The following is a 17,129-nucleotide window of genomic DNA, read 5'->3' on the forward strand; positions in this document are numbered from 1 at the left end:
ACTCTCCTGTCAATTGACTTTAAATTGACATTGTGGGGGGGGTTAAAAACAAAAAACAGCTGCTGCTCTAAAGTAATGTGTAATTGGTTATGTGATGATCACAGGCATTAAAAAATGGACCTTGTTGGTTTGTCTGAAACGCAGCTCCTTATCAGAAAAGATCTGCCTGTATTTCCAGGTTGTTTTTGTTCAGGGTGAAAACAGATAAAATCATCATGTGTACAGCAGCTGTGTATTCAGGGTATCAAGATTTAAAGATGAGACTGAAGGTTTTTGTAGTGTTGCTGCTGGAGGGCCTGAGTCATTTTCCCTGAACACAGAAATGGAAGTGGTCTATTTTGGAGGAAAACACATTCTTGGGGTGATTTTTTTTTTTAAATTTTTTTTTTTAAAGTGTTATGAACTGGATTGGAGGGTTGAAACAGAAAAGCCTAATCACTAAAAGAAACGTGTTAATTAGGATTTGACCTACTGATTAGCTCTTTATAGCTTTTCAAGTGTCCCTGACTCAATGCAAACAGAAACAATTTTAAAATGGAGCTGTTAATAAAGCTTCTACAATGCTCTAATTTTGTCTCTGCAGACCTGCTGCGGATGTTCTTCGACGCCTTGTATGATGAGGACGTCATTAAAGAGGAGGCCTTCTACGAATGGGAAACCAGCAAAGACCCAGCAGAGCAGACAGGCAAAGGCGTGGCCTTGAAGTCGGTCACCGGCTTCTTCACCTGGCTCCGCGAGGCCGAAGAGGAATCTGACAAGGAGTAAAATACTGAACTAAAAGCTGCCGCCAGAGCTCTGCAGGCGACCACGGAGAGTCATGGACAGTATTGCCAGAGAGGCAGACTCGAATCAATCCTCAATGAGGATAAATCTTTATTGTGTTCCTTTTTTTTTCTTCTTTTTTTGGAGGGATGGACTCTGAAAAACAATCATTTCTTTTCTACCTTCCCTCTCCTGCTTCCTCATTATTTCTCCACCTGCTTGTCACAGCAAGTGTCCTCATCAAAGCAAACTTGAAAATGCAGGTTTCAGCAGGATTACTCATTAGCGAGGTGTGAAGTATCCCACATCACTACGAAACTTTCTATGTCAAAGTAAAGCAAACCAACTGGCTGCTCTTTCACCCCTCTAGACGATTCTAATGACAAACAACCTTTCTGATCTACAAGAGGAAACAGCAGGGCGTGAAGTGTAGCGGGCGGGTGGGTTGGTGGAGGGGGGTTTATCAACATGCCATAACATTTGTTCAGTCCCGACATGGCTCTTATGTCCTTGTCCTTTTCCGGAGTGTGCAGCATGACTGAAGTGTGTTCCTATTAACGATCCAGTGGACAAAACGTTACAGTGTACATGAACTAATCTTAATTTGACGGAGTTTTTAAAGCAAAGGTTGTCTATTTTCTCTCGTTTCCTATCATGATAAACTAGCAGAGGACAGAAACACAGAGGGCTGATGTTGACCTTTGACCTTGACTACTAGGGGGTGGTCTTAATGCTTCCTCTTTAAAGCCATTCTCTCCCATCCCCCAGTAGTGAACCACACTGACTGACTCTTCATCTTTTACCTCTTCTGTACTTAAACCTGAGCTGTTGTAGAGGACACTTAACGACCCAATCACCGTTAAAACTTGAAATCTACAGAAAATTGACTTGATAAAATATATAAAGTTTAAAAAAAAAAAAAAAAAAGACACAGAAATGATCCGAAAGCCTTTTCTACTTTAAGTGGAAACTAGTTTCAGGATTTCAGGAGCGTTCTGTAAATATATAATAATAATAATAATAATGATGATGATAATAAACTTTTTCAGTTTTATTTTTCAGAAACAAATTGCTGATGTAATTGCAGTGTCTCCTTATCCAGCAGAAACCGCAGTTGTCCGGATGCAGAGAGGTGCTTTAGATAATCCATTGATTATTAGTTTTATTTGAATTTTGTAAATATTTTCTTTCCTTTTTTTTTTTTTTTTTTTTTTTTTTTTTTCGCTTTCGTTATTTAAAAAAAAAATTATTGCTTCTTTTGCATCGGAAACTGGAAAGGTAATGGAACATTGCAAATAAAGGACTTATTAAGTTGCTGAGCCGAGTTTTGGTTTTTGCCTCTGATGATGATTTTACGTTGAACTAAGGCCGCTCTCATCTGAAACCAGACCAGTTTATTTTCAGTTTGTATTTTTGTTTTTGTCATGTGTAAGTTAACACAGGGTCAATGTGTGTGACCGCAAAACGTGTTTGATGAGATGAAAAACGAGTCCCTCCACTGTGGTTTTACTGATCCATATTGCAATCAGTTTCTAGTTTTGAAGATTTGTCCATGCAGACCTACAAATATGGGAAAAGTGCCTTAGTACCAACTGAGAATGACTTCAACACCACAGTCTGAGTATTGTTACTGACAGTGTTGATCCTTAGATGACCACAGACCACAGTGTACCCGTCGTCCGGTCAGGGCAAGTGGCTTTATTGTCATTCCAACCATGTGCAGTACACAGTGAAACAGGACAACGGTCCTCCAAGACCATGGTGCTACGTATAACAGACAATAAACACAGGACTACATAATAAAGTGCAGGTGTGCAAAAGCTGCAAAAAACCAAAAAGTGCAACACCAGACAGAACAGAATGAAGCAGAAACAACGGTGCAATAGAAAAGTGTGATGGCTGGTTCCAGTAGAACCACGCACAAAGCTCATATCATCACAAACTGGCTTTGTGAATGTGACGATGAGCTCGCTGTACTCAGTCACCAGATCTCAATCCAAAAGAGTACCCTTGGGATGTGGTGGATCTGGAGATTTGCATCATGGATCTGCAGCACCTCTGTGATGCCAGCATGTCAGTGCTAACCGAAATCAATGAGGAATGTTTCCAGCACTTTGAATCTGTGCCAATGTATATTTTAAAATATACATTTCCTGACTTAAACCCCGATGTTACAAATTGATTTTCAGAGTAACAGATGATGCACTTTTATTTTAAAGTGTCAATCTACATAAACTATAAGAAGATATCGGGTTATATGTCGTTGCGACTATTGTCGAGGCCTTGTCCAAATCAGGATATGATGCCATATAAACACATTGTAAATGAATTATAATGCAAATGAATGAATGAATGGACCTTTTATTAAATGTTTAGAGAGTTCACTGTCGGAGGTTGCACGGTTTTGACCTTTAACCTCGAATCACGGTTTTAATGTTTTTCCTTTGCTCTTTTTTTTTTAAAAGTCTGATTTGTGCATCTTGTCGCTCACAAAACTGGACAAATAAGGTCAAACTCGTGACGGAAACCCGTTTTTTGGAACGATCACCCCCTTTTTTATTTTTACTGCAGTAAGTAAATTTCAACACATCCGTCCTGCGTGCGTACTGCTGGTGCCTTAGACGAAAGGGGATTAAAAACGTGCGGTTTCTAGGAAAGACTGAAGCTGCAGGTTGCTGTGTCTTCTTGGCTGCATGGAGGGGGGCGGGTGCAATGACACCGCCTTGCGTTGATGACGCTTGCCATCGGGAGACATTCGGACAGCCTATGTAACCCACATAGCGAGCAACAAATGGTGCGTCCGTCTGTGTCGGAGATGTAGCTGATGCTGGAGTTGGGAAGATGTTTCCGCCGTCAGCGTCGCTTTAATGCTCTACTGCAGACCCTGCAGCTGGAGGACGAACAGCGCGGTGACATCTGTTGATCGGATTGGAGACGTTACAGGCATTATGACGAGCCGCCGCGGTCCGACTTACAGGTAGGTACCGAGAGTGGCTGTGCGGGGAACGATTCCGACCACACGAACCCCGATAGAGCGGTAGAGGTGCAGATAAATGGCAGGTGCTGTTGGTGTTTACCCGATGCGGGTATGGAGCTATTGGTATGCAGATGGAGACTTCAGAGATTCCCGGGGACCTGCTGCTGCAGCATCCGCACTTCTCCTGCGTTATTTTCTGCGTAATCTGTCATCAATGGCGGGGTGATGTGTTATTCAGCCATCAGCGTTCCGCTTCTGTTGCTTGAATGCACCATTTCCAGAAGAAGAAAAAAACCCTCCTCACATATGAGCACTGCAGCTTCCTCCGAGCTGAAGATGTTTGGCTGCAGACACGCTGGCTTAGCTCGATCCCACTTGTTGGTCCCCTAAGTCACAATCAGTGTCTCTGGAGGTGTCAGACGACACATCAGCCCTGTTGTATATGTTTAGTCACGCATATGTTAATGTCAGGAAGTCGCAAACTGGTCTGCCTCTGCAGGGAGTGGACAAAACAATCCAAACACCTCGTGAGGGGGGGAAAAAGGCCTAGAGCGAGTTAATTAGAAGCGCAGTTACACATGTGGCTGTTATTATCATAGGTGCTAATTAGCAGCATTTGTCAGATGTAAAAATAAAAAAAAATTAAAAAGGGGGGTGGGGATGTGTGTTTGCGTGTGTGTGCGCGCACGCTTAAAATCACCTCACGTAATTAACTGCTCCAGAGAGGCCAAATTATATGCAGGTGCACTGGTTGGGGGAAAAAAGAATGAAACACAAGATTTACAAATGCAAGTGTGATGTTTTTAAATCATTTATTTTCTTCTGTTATTATTATTTATTATTGAATAGAAACAAAAACGGATTTTTTTTTAATCACAAATAGTTGCTCATTAAGTTTATTGAAGGTTACATTTTTCTGTGGTCGCCTGTGGGCTGACGAATATTAAAATAGTAAAACTGCAGACAAATTTAAAGCAAATGAAGAGATGTGATCGTCGTCTATTACCCTGCACCCTTTTTAGAGGTTCCCATAATAAGTTTGAGATGATTAATGGGATAGGAAATAAGATTTAAATAAGAATAAGAGACCATATTTTGATCCCAGAATTCTACTAGAGTGGCTTTGCATGGTTCAAAATATCCCTTATTTCTCCTGCACAGTACATTCACTCTGAAACAAGTAGTTTTAGTCTTTGCCCCTCCCATTTAAGACACCTATCTATCTGCCCCTTGCAGACACAAGGTTTGAGCAGGTAGGTGAGGCGTTTGGCTCACACTCACATGTTCTGATCTTACAGTTTGAAACTGTTACACTGTTACATTTCTGACAGAAATATAAGGGAACTCTTAATGAGTACCCTTTAATCTTGTTCAGGCTCTTAATGTTCCCTGACATTTTCAGTTTCTTTTAAATTATTAAAGGAAAGAACAGATTAGGGAAAACTGCAGGACAAAAACTCACGTCACAGGCAGTTTTGGACACGTCTCCATTTGTAGTCAAGGCTTAATTTCCATATGTCCTAATCCACATTTGCAGCAGTGGCTGCCTTTGATATTCAGGTTCAAGTAAAAGCTGTAGATTTATTGTGCCTGCATGATTAAAGAGGCGAGCTGTCGGTCTCGCTGGAGGCAGCCGCTCTGAGCTGTACATGCTGGACATGTGTTGTGTTTATCAGCCTTCAGCATGAGTGACGTCTCACGGGTGTTTAACAGCTGAAGCTTTCCTCTGAACAGAGCTGGTTGCACCTTCATATCACGTCCTCCCAGAGTCCCTACCCACCTGTTTGCCTCTGACACACATTTACTTTCATGGCTGACTTCAGTGTGAGCTTTTAAATGCTGTCAGGGGCCTCGTCTTTCTTAGCCGCTTTGGAGGCCAATCTGCTTAAGGATATCTGTCCACTCATGCACGTGCTCACAGTTTCCTTTCCTGCTAGTCAGATGGCCTGAAAACACAACATATTACAAATCCATCTTGTGCTCCGGCTACTGTAAGCCACATTGTAGATTTTGCTGACCCATCACATCTGCTCAGTGTGGCCATGTGTGTTTGTTGTGGAGTTAGTTAGGTAGCGCTATCATTTTAATCTGCAGCTTTGCAATGAGGAGGCCCAGCTGGAGCTGCTTACCCGTGCTGGTCACACGCCATATGTTTGCTCAGACGCATGGAAACTGCCGCAATTGCGCTCGCCTCCCTCCACCCCAACCATTCTAACCGGTTGCACAGGCTTATCGTGGCTTTAGCATCTGTGCGGTAAATGTAGGCCATTGATGTTTGCTTGTCTGGCTGGTGGTTTAAACCAGTGAACGCAAGCTGTGACTTTTAGTCGTTTGTGCGCTGTACCGTGATACCATCTCTGCACGTCCACGATGAAGCTGAGGTCCAGGAGTAGAGAAAGAATGGAGACAAAAACAGAGGAAGAGGTAGGAAAATCAAGAGGTTTTATTTCTTGAACTCGGTCTGTGCGCCAGATTTGGTGTCATCTGTAATAAAAGCTGTACAATATAAACAAGTGCAGGAATACTGAAATGGCAGACTCTGAATGTGACGCACAAATCTAGTTTTTCTTTCTAAAAACTAATAATTTTGTTTTACAGGTGAAATTAGATGAGATTGAAATGATTCCAAAGTCCGGAAAATCTCCAGCAGACTCACGGAAATCTGCCGGCATTCATGAGTTTGCAGCGCTTGCCAGATCCTCCTTGAATGGTGATGATCTTTCTAGCACTAGCCTCGTTATCATCTATATGCTGTGAATTTAAACATGAAACCCTGGCCTTTACCTCTCCCCCGTCCAGGTATCTCTCAGGCAGTGAGAGACCACATGACAAAGCCCACCTCGCTGGCTCAGGGCCGGGTCGCTCACCTCATCGAGTGGAAAGGTTGGCCTAAACCTGCAGCTCCTTCACTGGCCGCACACTCCCAGTTCAGCTCCTACTGCAATCTGACTGAAGGGGAGAAGGAGGCTCGTTTTGCTGCAGGTACTGACTTCTTTGACCTTCTGACCTCTCGGCCAGCAGAATGTTTGATATTCAGATTAAAATGCTATTCGAGAACACACATACAGGATAATTAGCTGTAAATTTTTTTGTGTGTGTGTGGGAACATGCATCCTCTCGTCTGGCTTTCTCTCACCTTCTGTCATGCATCTAATGCCCTAAAACTCCTGCATGTTAGCGGTTTGCTCCGCCCACCATCGTGTCTCCTGGGTGACGGCTTGTCTTGGCAGCAGATGGTGGCCTGTTAGATACTCTCCCCAATCACTTCACTGGCCACCAATGTTACAGCAGCTCCTGTTGTTTTGCTGTGACTCATCATCTGTGGCACCAGTGCCATCGGTGTGGATTGATCGAGAGAGAAAGAGAGAGAGAGGCTGACTGATATGCAGCTGCGTATGCCACACAGCGAAGCTCGCGAACTTAAACAATTAGCTGTGTTATGATAATATTAAATTGAATGAAATTATTTTCTGTAATGAATTTTTTGGGTCACTTTAAGTAAAAGCAGAAAACTATGTGTTAGTTTCTTTTTTCAAGCCGTTTGAATAGGTAACCCTGGGAATTCTGATTTGACGCTCTTATTTAAGGCTCATAGTGACACATCGGTGGCAGAGATGACTCAGACAATGTCACACTCAAGTAAATTAGCAAATAATAGGAGGATAGAAATTCACCTTTACTCCTCCCCCCTCCCTTTTGTATTGCCTGGACCATTAACATCCAGAGAAGATTGTTGCTTCCATCTGCAGTAATTTATATTTGTTGTGTTGTGGGACCTCGCTGCACTTTAACATGTGTATGTGAAAGGGCGTAGGCAGAGAGAGGCAGCAAGAATCCTGGTCATGCAAACAACTTAATAGACATGGCATGAAGAGGACCATGGGTTGCAATGTGGCTTGCAGTATGAGTATAAGCTGAGCTATTAGCTGGTCCACGTCATCACTAGAATACTCACTTTGTTTCTGTCCCGTATAAGATGTTGTGAGATAAAGATAAGCAAGATGATTCACTTTTTTTCTCACCGTATTGCAGACAACATTAGTAAATACACAGTTTAGAGTTTGAAATGACATCACAGCCACCTTAATCTAGCTTCATTTGTCGGACCTGTTTTCCTGCTAGGAGTGGCCGAGCAGTTTGCCATCGCGGAGGCTAAGCTACGTGCTTGGGCATCTGTGGATGACGATGATGAGGAAGATTTCAATGATGAAGACTCCCACATCAGCGGACAGACTCACACGGTATCCAGCCAAAACTCAGGTATCCAACTTTGCATCATTCTACATCAAACATCTCATCTTTGCACCCTGTCACCTCATCGGTGAATCCACTTCCCGGTCTTCTGACTCTTTGTTCCTCCTTCAGAAGCCACCATCTACAGTTCCACCTCTGGAGCACCGCCCGGGGTGGACCGCACTGAGACGCCACCATCCGATGGTCCCCTGGGCTCCCACAACAGCAGCCTGCCCTGTGGCAGGCTAGCAACTGAAAATGCCCCACAGTCATCACAAAGCAACTCACCCACTTTGCCCAGCGACTCCATGAGTACGTGCCTGGAGGAGGAGGAGGAGGAGGAAGAGGAGGAGAGGCTGGATAGCCTCGAGGAGCAGCCGGCTCCTTTGCAGGAGCACCGCAGCGAAGTGTGCATCCACAGCAAGCCCGAGTGGAGGCCGAGGTGCAGGAGCAGCAGGTTTGACTCCTGCTACTCCACCTCTCACTCCGAGTCTCCTGGAGAGGAGGACGAGGAAGACGAGGAGGAAGAGGAAGGCAGCGTGTTTCACGAGGTCCGCGTGTGGCACTGCAGCCCCAGGAGCTTTTTCTCTGACCGGGCGTCTTCCGGGGTGGCGTCATTCGATGAGGAAGAAGAAGAGAGAGAAGAAGCAGAAGGAAAAAAAGAGTATTTGATGTGATGTGTCGTCCACCTTTTTGTCCCCTTGAGTCTGTGTTGATTCTGGATATTATGCTTCATCCTTACACCTCTCCTCCTCCTCCTCTTCTCCTTCCTCCTCCACTCATTCTGTCTCCTGTCTCTCATCCTCCAAGCCTTTCATACTGATCTTGCTCCACTGTTTATCGCTGCTGTAAACAGTCAATATGTTGAGAGAGTTCAATCAGAATGTAATGCTGTTGTTCACTAAGTTTTGTACGTTTATTTTTTTTGTGTGTGTGAACAGTCATGTGTTGCTATTGCATTGGTTTTCTATGGATATTTTCTAGTGTTGTTTCCTCTGGGTCACGCTGTGTCACGTGGGTTGGGCTCTGTTTGATATTGAATGCCTGAATGTCTTGCATATATAAATATGAGTTTTTGAAAGAATATACTTTGTTGTTGTTTTATTTTTTCTCCGCAATCCAAAAAGCAAGAAAGAAACACGACTGCTCGTTTACCCTTCAAATGCAGTTTTTTTTCCCTTTAAATTTAATCATTCACTCATGTACAAAAACAAGTTCATGTCCTCTGAAAAATAACAATGGCTGTTGACTGCAAATGCATAATTCTCCTATGTACAATAGCATGTGCGTAACTCTTTCATATATATATACAAAGCATATACAGGCCAGTGCCATATAAAGGGAGATACTACAGACTTATTGCTTAACTAGATACGCTGCAAATGAGCTTATACACTCTCTAAGTTTAACTCCTTTATAATTAATCTTATATGGCAAGCACTACTTCACATTCCTAAATGCAAACAAGAAAAAAAAAGTTAAGACATTAATAAAATCTCTGCACAGATGCCTGCAAGGAGAAAAAAAAAAATACTCAAACCAAAACAAAAAAAAGGGCTGGTTGATGTGCTGCGGTGCTATCACAGGAGACTGAAATATGGCTCAAAATTGTTTCATGAAGCGAAAATACTTACACGTCATTTGAAGGTCGTAACAAGGACTCACACACACGCTTGTAGCTCTACAAGGTTTTTTTTCTCTTTTTGGGGGGGACTTGTGGGTGTCACGGGCTTCAGACAGAAGTTACATTTCTCAACGCTGCATTAGAGGTCAGGCTGGAGTAAATGTCATAAAGACACGTGGTAACATATCGTGATGTTTAATATCTACAGGCCACGTACGGTACGATATATGTGTGTATTATACGTATAAATGTGTGTGTGTGTGTCTGTGTGTGTGTGTTCTCTATACAACAGCCAGTATATTCCTGTAACTCAGAGCCAAAGCGTTGTTCCTTCATCGCTAGACACGAATGTAGAGGCAGTTCAGTCTGCATTGCCCTTATTAAGCCAGACAAGGCTACATGTGCATTAAATTATAGTCATGGTAATTACAATGTGCTTCACTGTTCTTTAGAGCCCTGTACTAAAGCTTGGTGGACATTTGGAAGCTGCCTTTGTCAATGTGTTTATAGTTCCCAGCTCATTGTGGGCTACTGGGGGCTGATGCAACCAGTATTTAATAGCAAAAAAAGAAGAAGAAAAAACCCGCCCAAACCTCATGATATGCTGCAACATGAAGCTCTGACAGGACAGCAGAGTGTTATAAATAATGTAGTCTGAACCTTTACTGCATTGTTAATGTAAATTTATTGCCTATCACCGAAACACATAAAACAACACCGCAATACGTCTTAACATTATGACCCTCGGATATATAAACCCACCGCTAGTGAATAGGTAGTTGTTTGAAGTCATACCATCGTGTGCTCATTAGAAATGTTCTTTGTTTTTCTGTGCTTTCTCTTATTGTTTTGATTTTTCCACTCGCAGTTAATCGTACGTCACTCATTTCTGTCCTTGTAATGTTTGGCATCATGTTTACAGGATGTTGATTTGGCATGAAGACCCAAAAGTTACGAGTCTGATCCAGATTTGAGTGTTGCAAAGAAAGTTGCACTCTCGCACACACACACACACACACACACACACACACACATATATATGCACACATATCACACACACATAAAAGATAAAGCTGGAGGTGGTGTTCTGTGTTTTTGCTGTCAACAAATCCCAGAAAAAAGACCAAACTAACACCATCTTACTTGACAAAAGCAGCCTGTGGTGTTGGAAGTAGGTTAGTGGGTCTGGAAACTTAATGAACCACAGAGTTGTACTGCTGGACGTGATTCTCCATTACAATAGAGGCAGCTGTAGTTTCCACCACACGCTTCCTAATCTATCTATCTATCAGAAATGGTACATAGCTTCTAATACGATTTCTTTATTATTCACTACGTTTTTGTAATGTTATCTAAAAACAAGCTGCGTTAGAAAACCAGTCTTGCTCAGGGGGCTGGGGTGGGGGTGTTCCTCTATTATAGTCAACAGGAGTTATATCCCTCACACACTTCTCTGGCCATGTAAATGTATTTAATCCACGCTAAAAATAATCCTAACAATTAATGCACCGGCGTAACATGATGATATTACAGGATAGCAGTTTATGTGTTTTTTTTAATCAGACTACTGGTTCATGCAGTTAACCTCTGCATGTAGTGTTTGCTACTGTTGAGTTTTATCATTTACCTCATTAAAATTATTTTTACTTGAATTACAACTGGTAATTCATCTTAAATGTGACTAATTAATGATATTTAGTGTCCACTATGTGGACAAAAGCATTGGGCCCCTACACACCACACATACAGGAGCTGCTGGTCTATGGAAACCCATGTCATGTGTCATAGTCCTGGGTGTGACCCAGTGTTTTATATTTAATTTAGATTTCTTGATTATTTGTTATTCATGGTTTCCGTTCTCTTGTGGTTATATTTTGTTGTTCTAGTTTCAGACAGTATGCCCTCCCTGTGTCTGTGTTATGTCTTCTCTGTGCTTTTTTTTTTTCCTGTACCACAGTTCATGCCTCTGTCTCAGCCTCTGTCAAGTCCCTGTCTCTGTGTTATACTTCCTGTTTTACTTTGACAGTCTGTCTTTTGTCATTGTATTCTGCTTTGCTTCCTTTGTCTTGTTAGGCCTGATTACTCCCAGCTGTGCTCTCCTCCTGTGTCTCATTCCCTCGTTATCCCTCTGTGTATATAAGCCCTGTGTTTTCCTTTGCTCTTTCTTGCATCATATCTTCATTATGCTTTGCGTTTCCCCGCCGTCTTTCCAGCCATAAACAAGTTTACAGTTTCTGGTTTGTTTTCTAATTGAAGTTTCTTGCTTCCTGTTTCTAGTTTAGTTTTGTATTTAATGTTAGTTTTTTTTTCCAGGATAAAAGTTGCCATTTTAAGTTTATTTCTCTGTCTTGAGTCCGTCATCCTGCCTGCCACATAGCACATTGTGACACCATGAAGCTCCCAGTGCACAGTTTTTGTGCTGATCTTCCACAGCATGTCTTGATCCTGTTTTCCTTCTTTCACCCCAACCGGTCGCAGCAGATGGCCCCTCCCTGAGCCTGGTTCTGCTGGAGGTTTCTTCCTGTTAAAAGGGAGTTTTTCCTTCCCACTGTCATCAAAGTGCTTACTCATGCTTCCTCACAATCATATAATCCATTGATCCACCCGAGGGATCAATAAAGTTCTATCTTATATAATTATTGGGTTTTTCTCTGTGTGCATTATTGTAGGGTCTCCCTTACAATATAAAGCACCTTGAGGTGACTGTTGTTGTGATTTTGTGCTATATAAATTTGAATTGAATTGAAAAATGTTAATGCTAGAGGAGGACTGGAGCTCTTTGACCTCACTCTGACACTTTGGGACCGAGTTCCTGTGGTTGCTAAACACTTCCACTTTGCAATAAAACCCACTTACAGTTGATTGTGTAATATCCAGGAAGGAAGAAACTTCATGAACCAACTTGCTGCAAAAGTAGCATTCTCGATCAGAGTTAAATGAAACAAAATCTGACTAATACTGTCGTCGTCGGAGCGATTCCTATGACCTGAGGATGGACAGACAGGCGGGTGACAGATGTGATGCCATAGCTAAAATAAATGAATAAATAAAGTACATTTTTGCTCCCTGATGACTTTTACTGTAATGAGGGCTGTCCATAGAGAACAACCTTAGTCCCTACTCTTCCCTACAGTCACATGTACTGACGCTGAGGCATTACATGTGAAAGCACTCTGTATCCCTTAAGCATCATTGTATTTTTGTAAATTGTGTATTTTAATCCAAAGTTGTTGTTTTCTTTGTTTGCTTTTAGCATAAACCAAGTGTTGTTGCCTCAAACCAACAAAACAGACAAAAAAAAGGAAATGTTCAGCCCTAAAGGGAAGTGCAAAAGCAGCAGTCACAGATGAGACTCACCCCCCTTTTTCACGTTTTTTTTTTCCCACAAACCTTCCTAAATCTTTTTTTTTTCTGTGATTTCATCCTTGTCTTCATTGTACTTTGTGCAATAAAATAAGATGAGAAAAAGGATCCTATTGGCATATTGCCATTTTAATGTTTGTGTGCCTGGACTTTAATGATAAGTATGTTTGAATCTTTAAGGGATTTGGGCTAATGCAGTTTAAAGAGAGCAGCTTCAGTGTGAAATAGCACACTGACCAACTCCCCTCAAAACTCAGCTGTGCAGGGACTGAGAGATGGCCTCTGCTCTGCCATCATAGAGATAAAGTGTCTCAAGGAGGGAAACAGATCTCAAAAGGAGCAGACTGGCCTTGTGGAAGATGGGCAAAAGCAGCAAGTGAGACGACTCAGAGAAGAGCTCAAATAAGTTGAGCTCTTTTAAAGCACGAAAAAGAAAAAACAAGTACAAACTCAGTAAAGCTCTTGCTTAGACCCTTGACCACAATCAATTAGACAAGGAGCTGAGAAGGAGTAGACAACCCCAGATAAACACTTGTGATGCTCTAGAAGTGAGCTTCAAAGAGGAGGCGGCAAGCCGTCATGGTTTATGAAGGAGGTAAAAAAGGAGGAGAAGAGAAACACTGATTAAAAGAACTGGAGGAGTGAAAGAGGAGCTAGAGAGAGGCAAGAGAGGAAGATGAGGAGGTCAAACTCATCATCTCCAACTACAACCAGCTGCAAGTTGACAGCTGGATGCACGTATGTGTATAAACTCTTTGTCCAGCAGCTGGCATCTAACAAAAAGGAGCTGAAATAAAGAAAAGAAGAACAAGAAGGGGAGAAAAATTAAAGCCAATGCTACTGGACCATGAATCCAGCTTAACACAGCAGAAAAGACTACAAAGAGCCCTTTCATTCCAACCCCCTGAGCCCTCTAATCAGACTTGGCATTCTTTATGAAGGCCAGCAGGGGGCGACTCCTCTAGTGGCAGCAAGACCACCAGAATAGTGTAGTATAGTGTATAGTCTATGTGAAAGTGACCCTTTCCCAAAGTTTCTGATGACTCTTTGAGTCAATTGCTAGCTACAGATTATCTATAATATAATATGAGACTCTTTTTGTAAAATATGGTCGTTATTAGCTCGGAACGGAGATTATTCAGGGTATGCTCACGGGCACCAATCTGTTACTGAGTGCTGTGTTCTTGGTTTCACATGTATGTATGTTTGTATGTTTGTATGGATGGAGAAACCAGTCTACAAATTGTGGATTCAACTTCATTGTCTTCCGCAGGCGTAGCAGAGCAACATTTTAAAACCAAAAATCCTGATATTTGAATTTTATACCCTGTAAATATTGACTCTTTTGGTCAGAAAGTGCTACTTTTGGTCCTTCCAGGAGATTAGCTGTCAGCATTAAAAACATAAAACAAAACCAGCTTTATCCCTCATATATCTTTCAAGCACTCGCTCACTGTCATACCACGAGTATCTAGGCTGGACTTGGAGGTGAGTGTGACCCCAACAAATGTAAGAAACGTCAACATTCATGAGGCGACAGTGTGGATCTGATCATTCCGACTGATCCTCAGTGTGGCCTGTGCTACCCTCCCCCCCAGGTTCGGATTGGCTGTTGTTTAGAGACGGAGGCGCCTCCTCTTGCTCCATTTCGTCTGGCTCGGGAGTTTGGTTGGAGGGGTCAAAGTCACAGGCCAGCTCCGATTCCTCGGTGTGGGAGGGGCTGCAGTCAAAAGTAAACTCAGACTGATCCTCTGTGAACGAGGGGCTTTCCTGGAGCGGCAGCTCTGACGAGGGATTTGTGATGTCGCCGGGGCTGGCTTCGAACTGCACGTTTGTTTCGTCCGAAAAGTTGACAGGGATCTCTTTGTACTGGAGATCTGGCTGATCCTCCACATTTGGAGGGTTGGGTTCCCGTGGCAAAGAGAGCCCCCTGTGGCGGATGCACAGCTTGTGAAGTTCAGTTACCTCGGATACATTTGTGGTGTTCCCACTGTCACGGAAACTGGCCAGCGGAGGGCGCACTTTCACTCCAGTCACCGTCACTGAGCCTTCGATGGCCTTACGCAGCTGGAGATGCGGTCAGCCCGAAAAAAAAGAAAGACAGGAGGGAGAGCCAAGAAAAGAGGTGAAGAAAGAGGAGAGGTGGAACATATAACATATAAATAAAACAGCTTTCATCAGACAGAATTGCACACCTCTTTGAGAGAAACCACTCCAACCAGTCGTCCCATGCTGGTCACATAGGCGTGGTCCAGACCAAGGAGAGAGAAGATGGTGTGAGTCTGTGGAGGAGGAGAAAAGGTGGGTCATGCCCTGGATACAGACTCAAAGGGAGTTCACATGCATTTTGGATCTGGGTTATAGAAACTGCATCATGTTTCTCCCTTTTCAACATGGACACTGTGTCAGACAAGACGGTGCCCGAGTCATAAAACTGAACCAACTAACCACAGCTCGCTGTGATTTATGATGCATGACAATCACAGGTATTCGGAAAGGAGATTAAGGAATCAAAGCAACAGTCTTCAGGTAAAACCAGGTAAGCTCATGGGTGCTGTGGTTAATTTGGTATAACGCTCCTGACCTTCAAGATAAATGTGTTGGGTTGGACCATTAAAGGGCTGATTTCATGGGAGCAGCAGTTTAGAGTTTGAACTTAGCAATCAGCACACATTCATTCAAAGTGCTTTTCATTATTAAATAATAATAATCTTACTATAATAAGCTCATATACAGTGCACATAGCTGTCTTTGAGAGAGCTCATTTACTACTCAGAAGGTTGGTGGTTCGATCTCTATGTGCCATCTTTGTGCAACGTGTTGATCTCGAAGGGTTCATCTAAGCGTGAATGTTAGCTAGAATGCACTTAAGACAGAAAATAAAGTGCTCGGGTGATTCAGACATGTTACATAAAGCGCTTTGTGTTCGAGCAGAAGAGCACTACACAAGAACCAGCCCATTTACTTATACAATGAAAGTCCAAAAATCCAAAAGAAGAACAATAAGTCTGTATTTTTAATATTAATTTGTTTGCTGTTCATGAGAAGCCGTTTCTGCCTTCTGATTATATACAGTGATATAAGGAAGATGAAAAGAATACATAATAAATGAGCACCATACTGTCTGTGTTTTCATACAAGAGGGAAGAGAACGAGCACATCAAAAACTAGAAACTTAGATTTGTATGGAGCCTTTCAAGAAACAAGAAAAAAAGACTGGGTTCATGGATTTTCTAACATCAGTGTTAGTGACTTGTTCTGCATATTAGTCTGTGACTAAAGGGACCATTTTCATTTTATGAGGCGTAATGAAGAAGGTCGGCCCATAAAAGGCATACCTGATTTAAACTTTATATGCCCGCAAAGGTCATCTTCTCATGCCTGTCCAGACAGCTTCTGGCACAGCTGCTATTTTTAGATCCCTTGAAGACCCATTATGACCACTTGCACGGTTTGCTTTGTTTTATTTAATTTTTTTTATTTTTTATTTATTTTTTTTTATTTTAATTTTAAATTTTTTTTTGCATTTTTTCATTCAGTGTTCTGCACTGTGAAACTGATCCTCCAGTGACCAATGCAAGCTTCTACTATAAAGTCCTGGTGGTGTCAGAGAAAATGTATTCAGCAGAAGTGAGCAGCATTACGACACTTACCACTGTTTGCGCAGAAGAGGAGCGAGACAAAACCAGAAGCTGGCATTAAAGGGTTGTGTTGAGTTCACACTGACGTAATATTTTAAAAGCATCGTGCTAATGCAACTGAAGGAGCATAATGTCTGCACATTTTTTGTGTGTGATTTATAGTTAAAATTTGTATTTTATTTGTGTTGCTAGTTGTTTGTTTATATTGCACCTTATGCAGAGATGTTTGCTCCACCAGCTGGAAGGGTGCCGGATCAATCTTGCAGTTCTTGAAATCCACCGGTTCGTCAAGCTGCTGCTCCTCCCACTCTGTTATCTGCATTAAGGAGGACACTGGAACCTCTAAACTCTGAATTCAAAGAAAGCTCATTTCATATGTTAAATCTTTTGTTAGTGTAGGGCTCACCTCTGAGGGGGTCATGCAGTCTTCCACCTCGGTAGAGTCCTAAAAAGCCAAAATTCAGTTATTCATTCATTGCTTCAACAAACAGATTTATACAAAGTAAATGTTCAAAACCGAACACCTGAT

The 17,129-nt window shown here is 42.3% G+C and overlaps 3 protein-coding genes across 10 annotated transcripts in view; 2 read left to right on the forward strand and 1 right to left on the reverse strand.

Annotated features, from left to right (window-relative positions):
* The window catches only part of eif4g1a (eukaryotic translation initiation factor 4 gamma, 1a), a 20,850-nt gene extending 19,161 nt beyond the window's left edge, over positions 1-1,689 (forward strand). For all 3 annotated transcript variants that reach the window (XM_005721329.1, XM_005721330.1, XM_005721331.1), the window contains one exon: positions 584-1,689. In XM_005721329.1, coding sequence (XP_005721386.1) covers positions 584-765 — 182 coding nt within the window. In that variant the 3' untranslated portion in view covers positions 766-1,689. The remainder of the gene's footprint in view (positions 1-583) is intronic.
* Positions 1,690-3,124: 1,435 nt separating this feature from the next.
* Positions 3,125-9,056, forward strand: fam131aa (family with sequence similarity 131 member Aa). Of its 2 annotated transcripts, none has more exons than XM_005721333.1 (5): positions 3,125-3,739; positions 6,338-6,449; positions 6,539-6,721; positions 7,862-7,999; positions 8,105-9,056. In XM_005721333.1, the coding sequence occupies exons 2-5, from the start codon at positions 6,359-6,361 to the stop codon at positions 8,647-8,649; spliced, it is 957 nt and encodes a 318-aa protein (XP_005721390.1). In that variant the 5' UTR covers positions 3,125-3,739; positions 6,338-6,358; the 3' UTR covers positions 8,650-9,056. The 2 variants fall into 2 exon arrangements, with proteins under 2 accessions (XP_005721390.1, XP_005721389.1); XM_005721332.2 differs by lacking the exon at positions 3,125-3,739 and adding an exon at positions 4,655-6,163.
* A 3,247-nt stretch (positions 9,057-12,303) lies between these two features.
* The window catches only part of clcn2a (chloride channel, voltage-sensitive 2a), a 59,236-nt gene continuing 54,410 nt past the window's right edge, over positions 12,304-17,129 (reverse strand). For all 5 annotated transcript variants that reach the window (XM_013912352.1, XM_013912349.1, XM_013912343.1 and 2 more), the window contains 4 exons: positions 17,007-17,045; positions 16,812-16,916; positions 15,155-15,241; positions 12,304-15,026 (listed from right to left, as the gene is read on the reverse strand). In XM_013912352.1, coding sequence (XP_013767806.1) covers positions 14,511-15,026; positions 15,155-15,241; positions 16,812-16,916; positions 17,007-17,045 — 747 coding nt within the window. In that variant the 3' untranslated portion in view covers positions 12,304-14,510. The remainder of the gene's footprint in view (positions 15,027-15,154; positions 15,242-16,811; positions 16,917-17,006; positions 17,046-17,129) is intronic.

This window comes from Pundamilia nyererei, unplaced genomic scaffold, assembly GCF_000239375.1.
Source record: "Pundamilia nyererei isolate P.nyererei 1_Seehausen unplaced genomic scaffold, PunNye1.0 scaffold00004, whole genome shotgun sequence".
Classification (NCBI taxonomy): Eukaryota; Metazoa; Chordata; class Actinopteri; order Cichliformes; family Cichlidae; genus Pundamilia; species Pundamilia nyererei.

Excerpts from the sequence above, each read along its gene's own strand:
- fam131aa (XM_005721332.2), top strand. The coding sequence starts at position 6,110 with ATGAAGCTGAGGTCCAGGAGTAGAGAAAGAATGGAGACAAAAACAGAG. Across the intron at positions 6,722-7,861 it reads GGAGGCTCGTTTTGCTGCAG|GAGTGGCCGAGCAGTTTGCC; the intron begins GTACTGACTTCT and ends TTTTCCTGCTAG. Across the intron at positions 8,000-8,104 it reads GGTATCCAGCCAAAACTCAG|AAGCCACCATCTACAGTTCC; the intron begins GTATCCAACTTT and ends TTCCTCCTTCAG.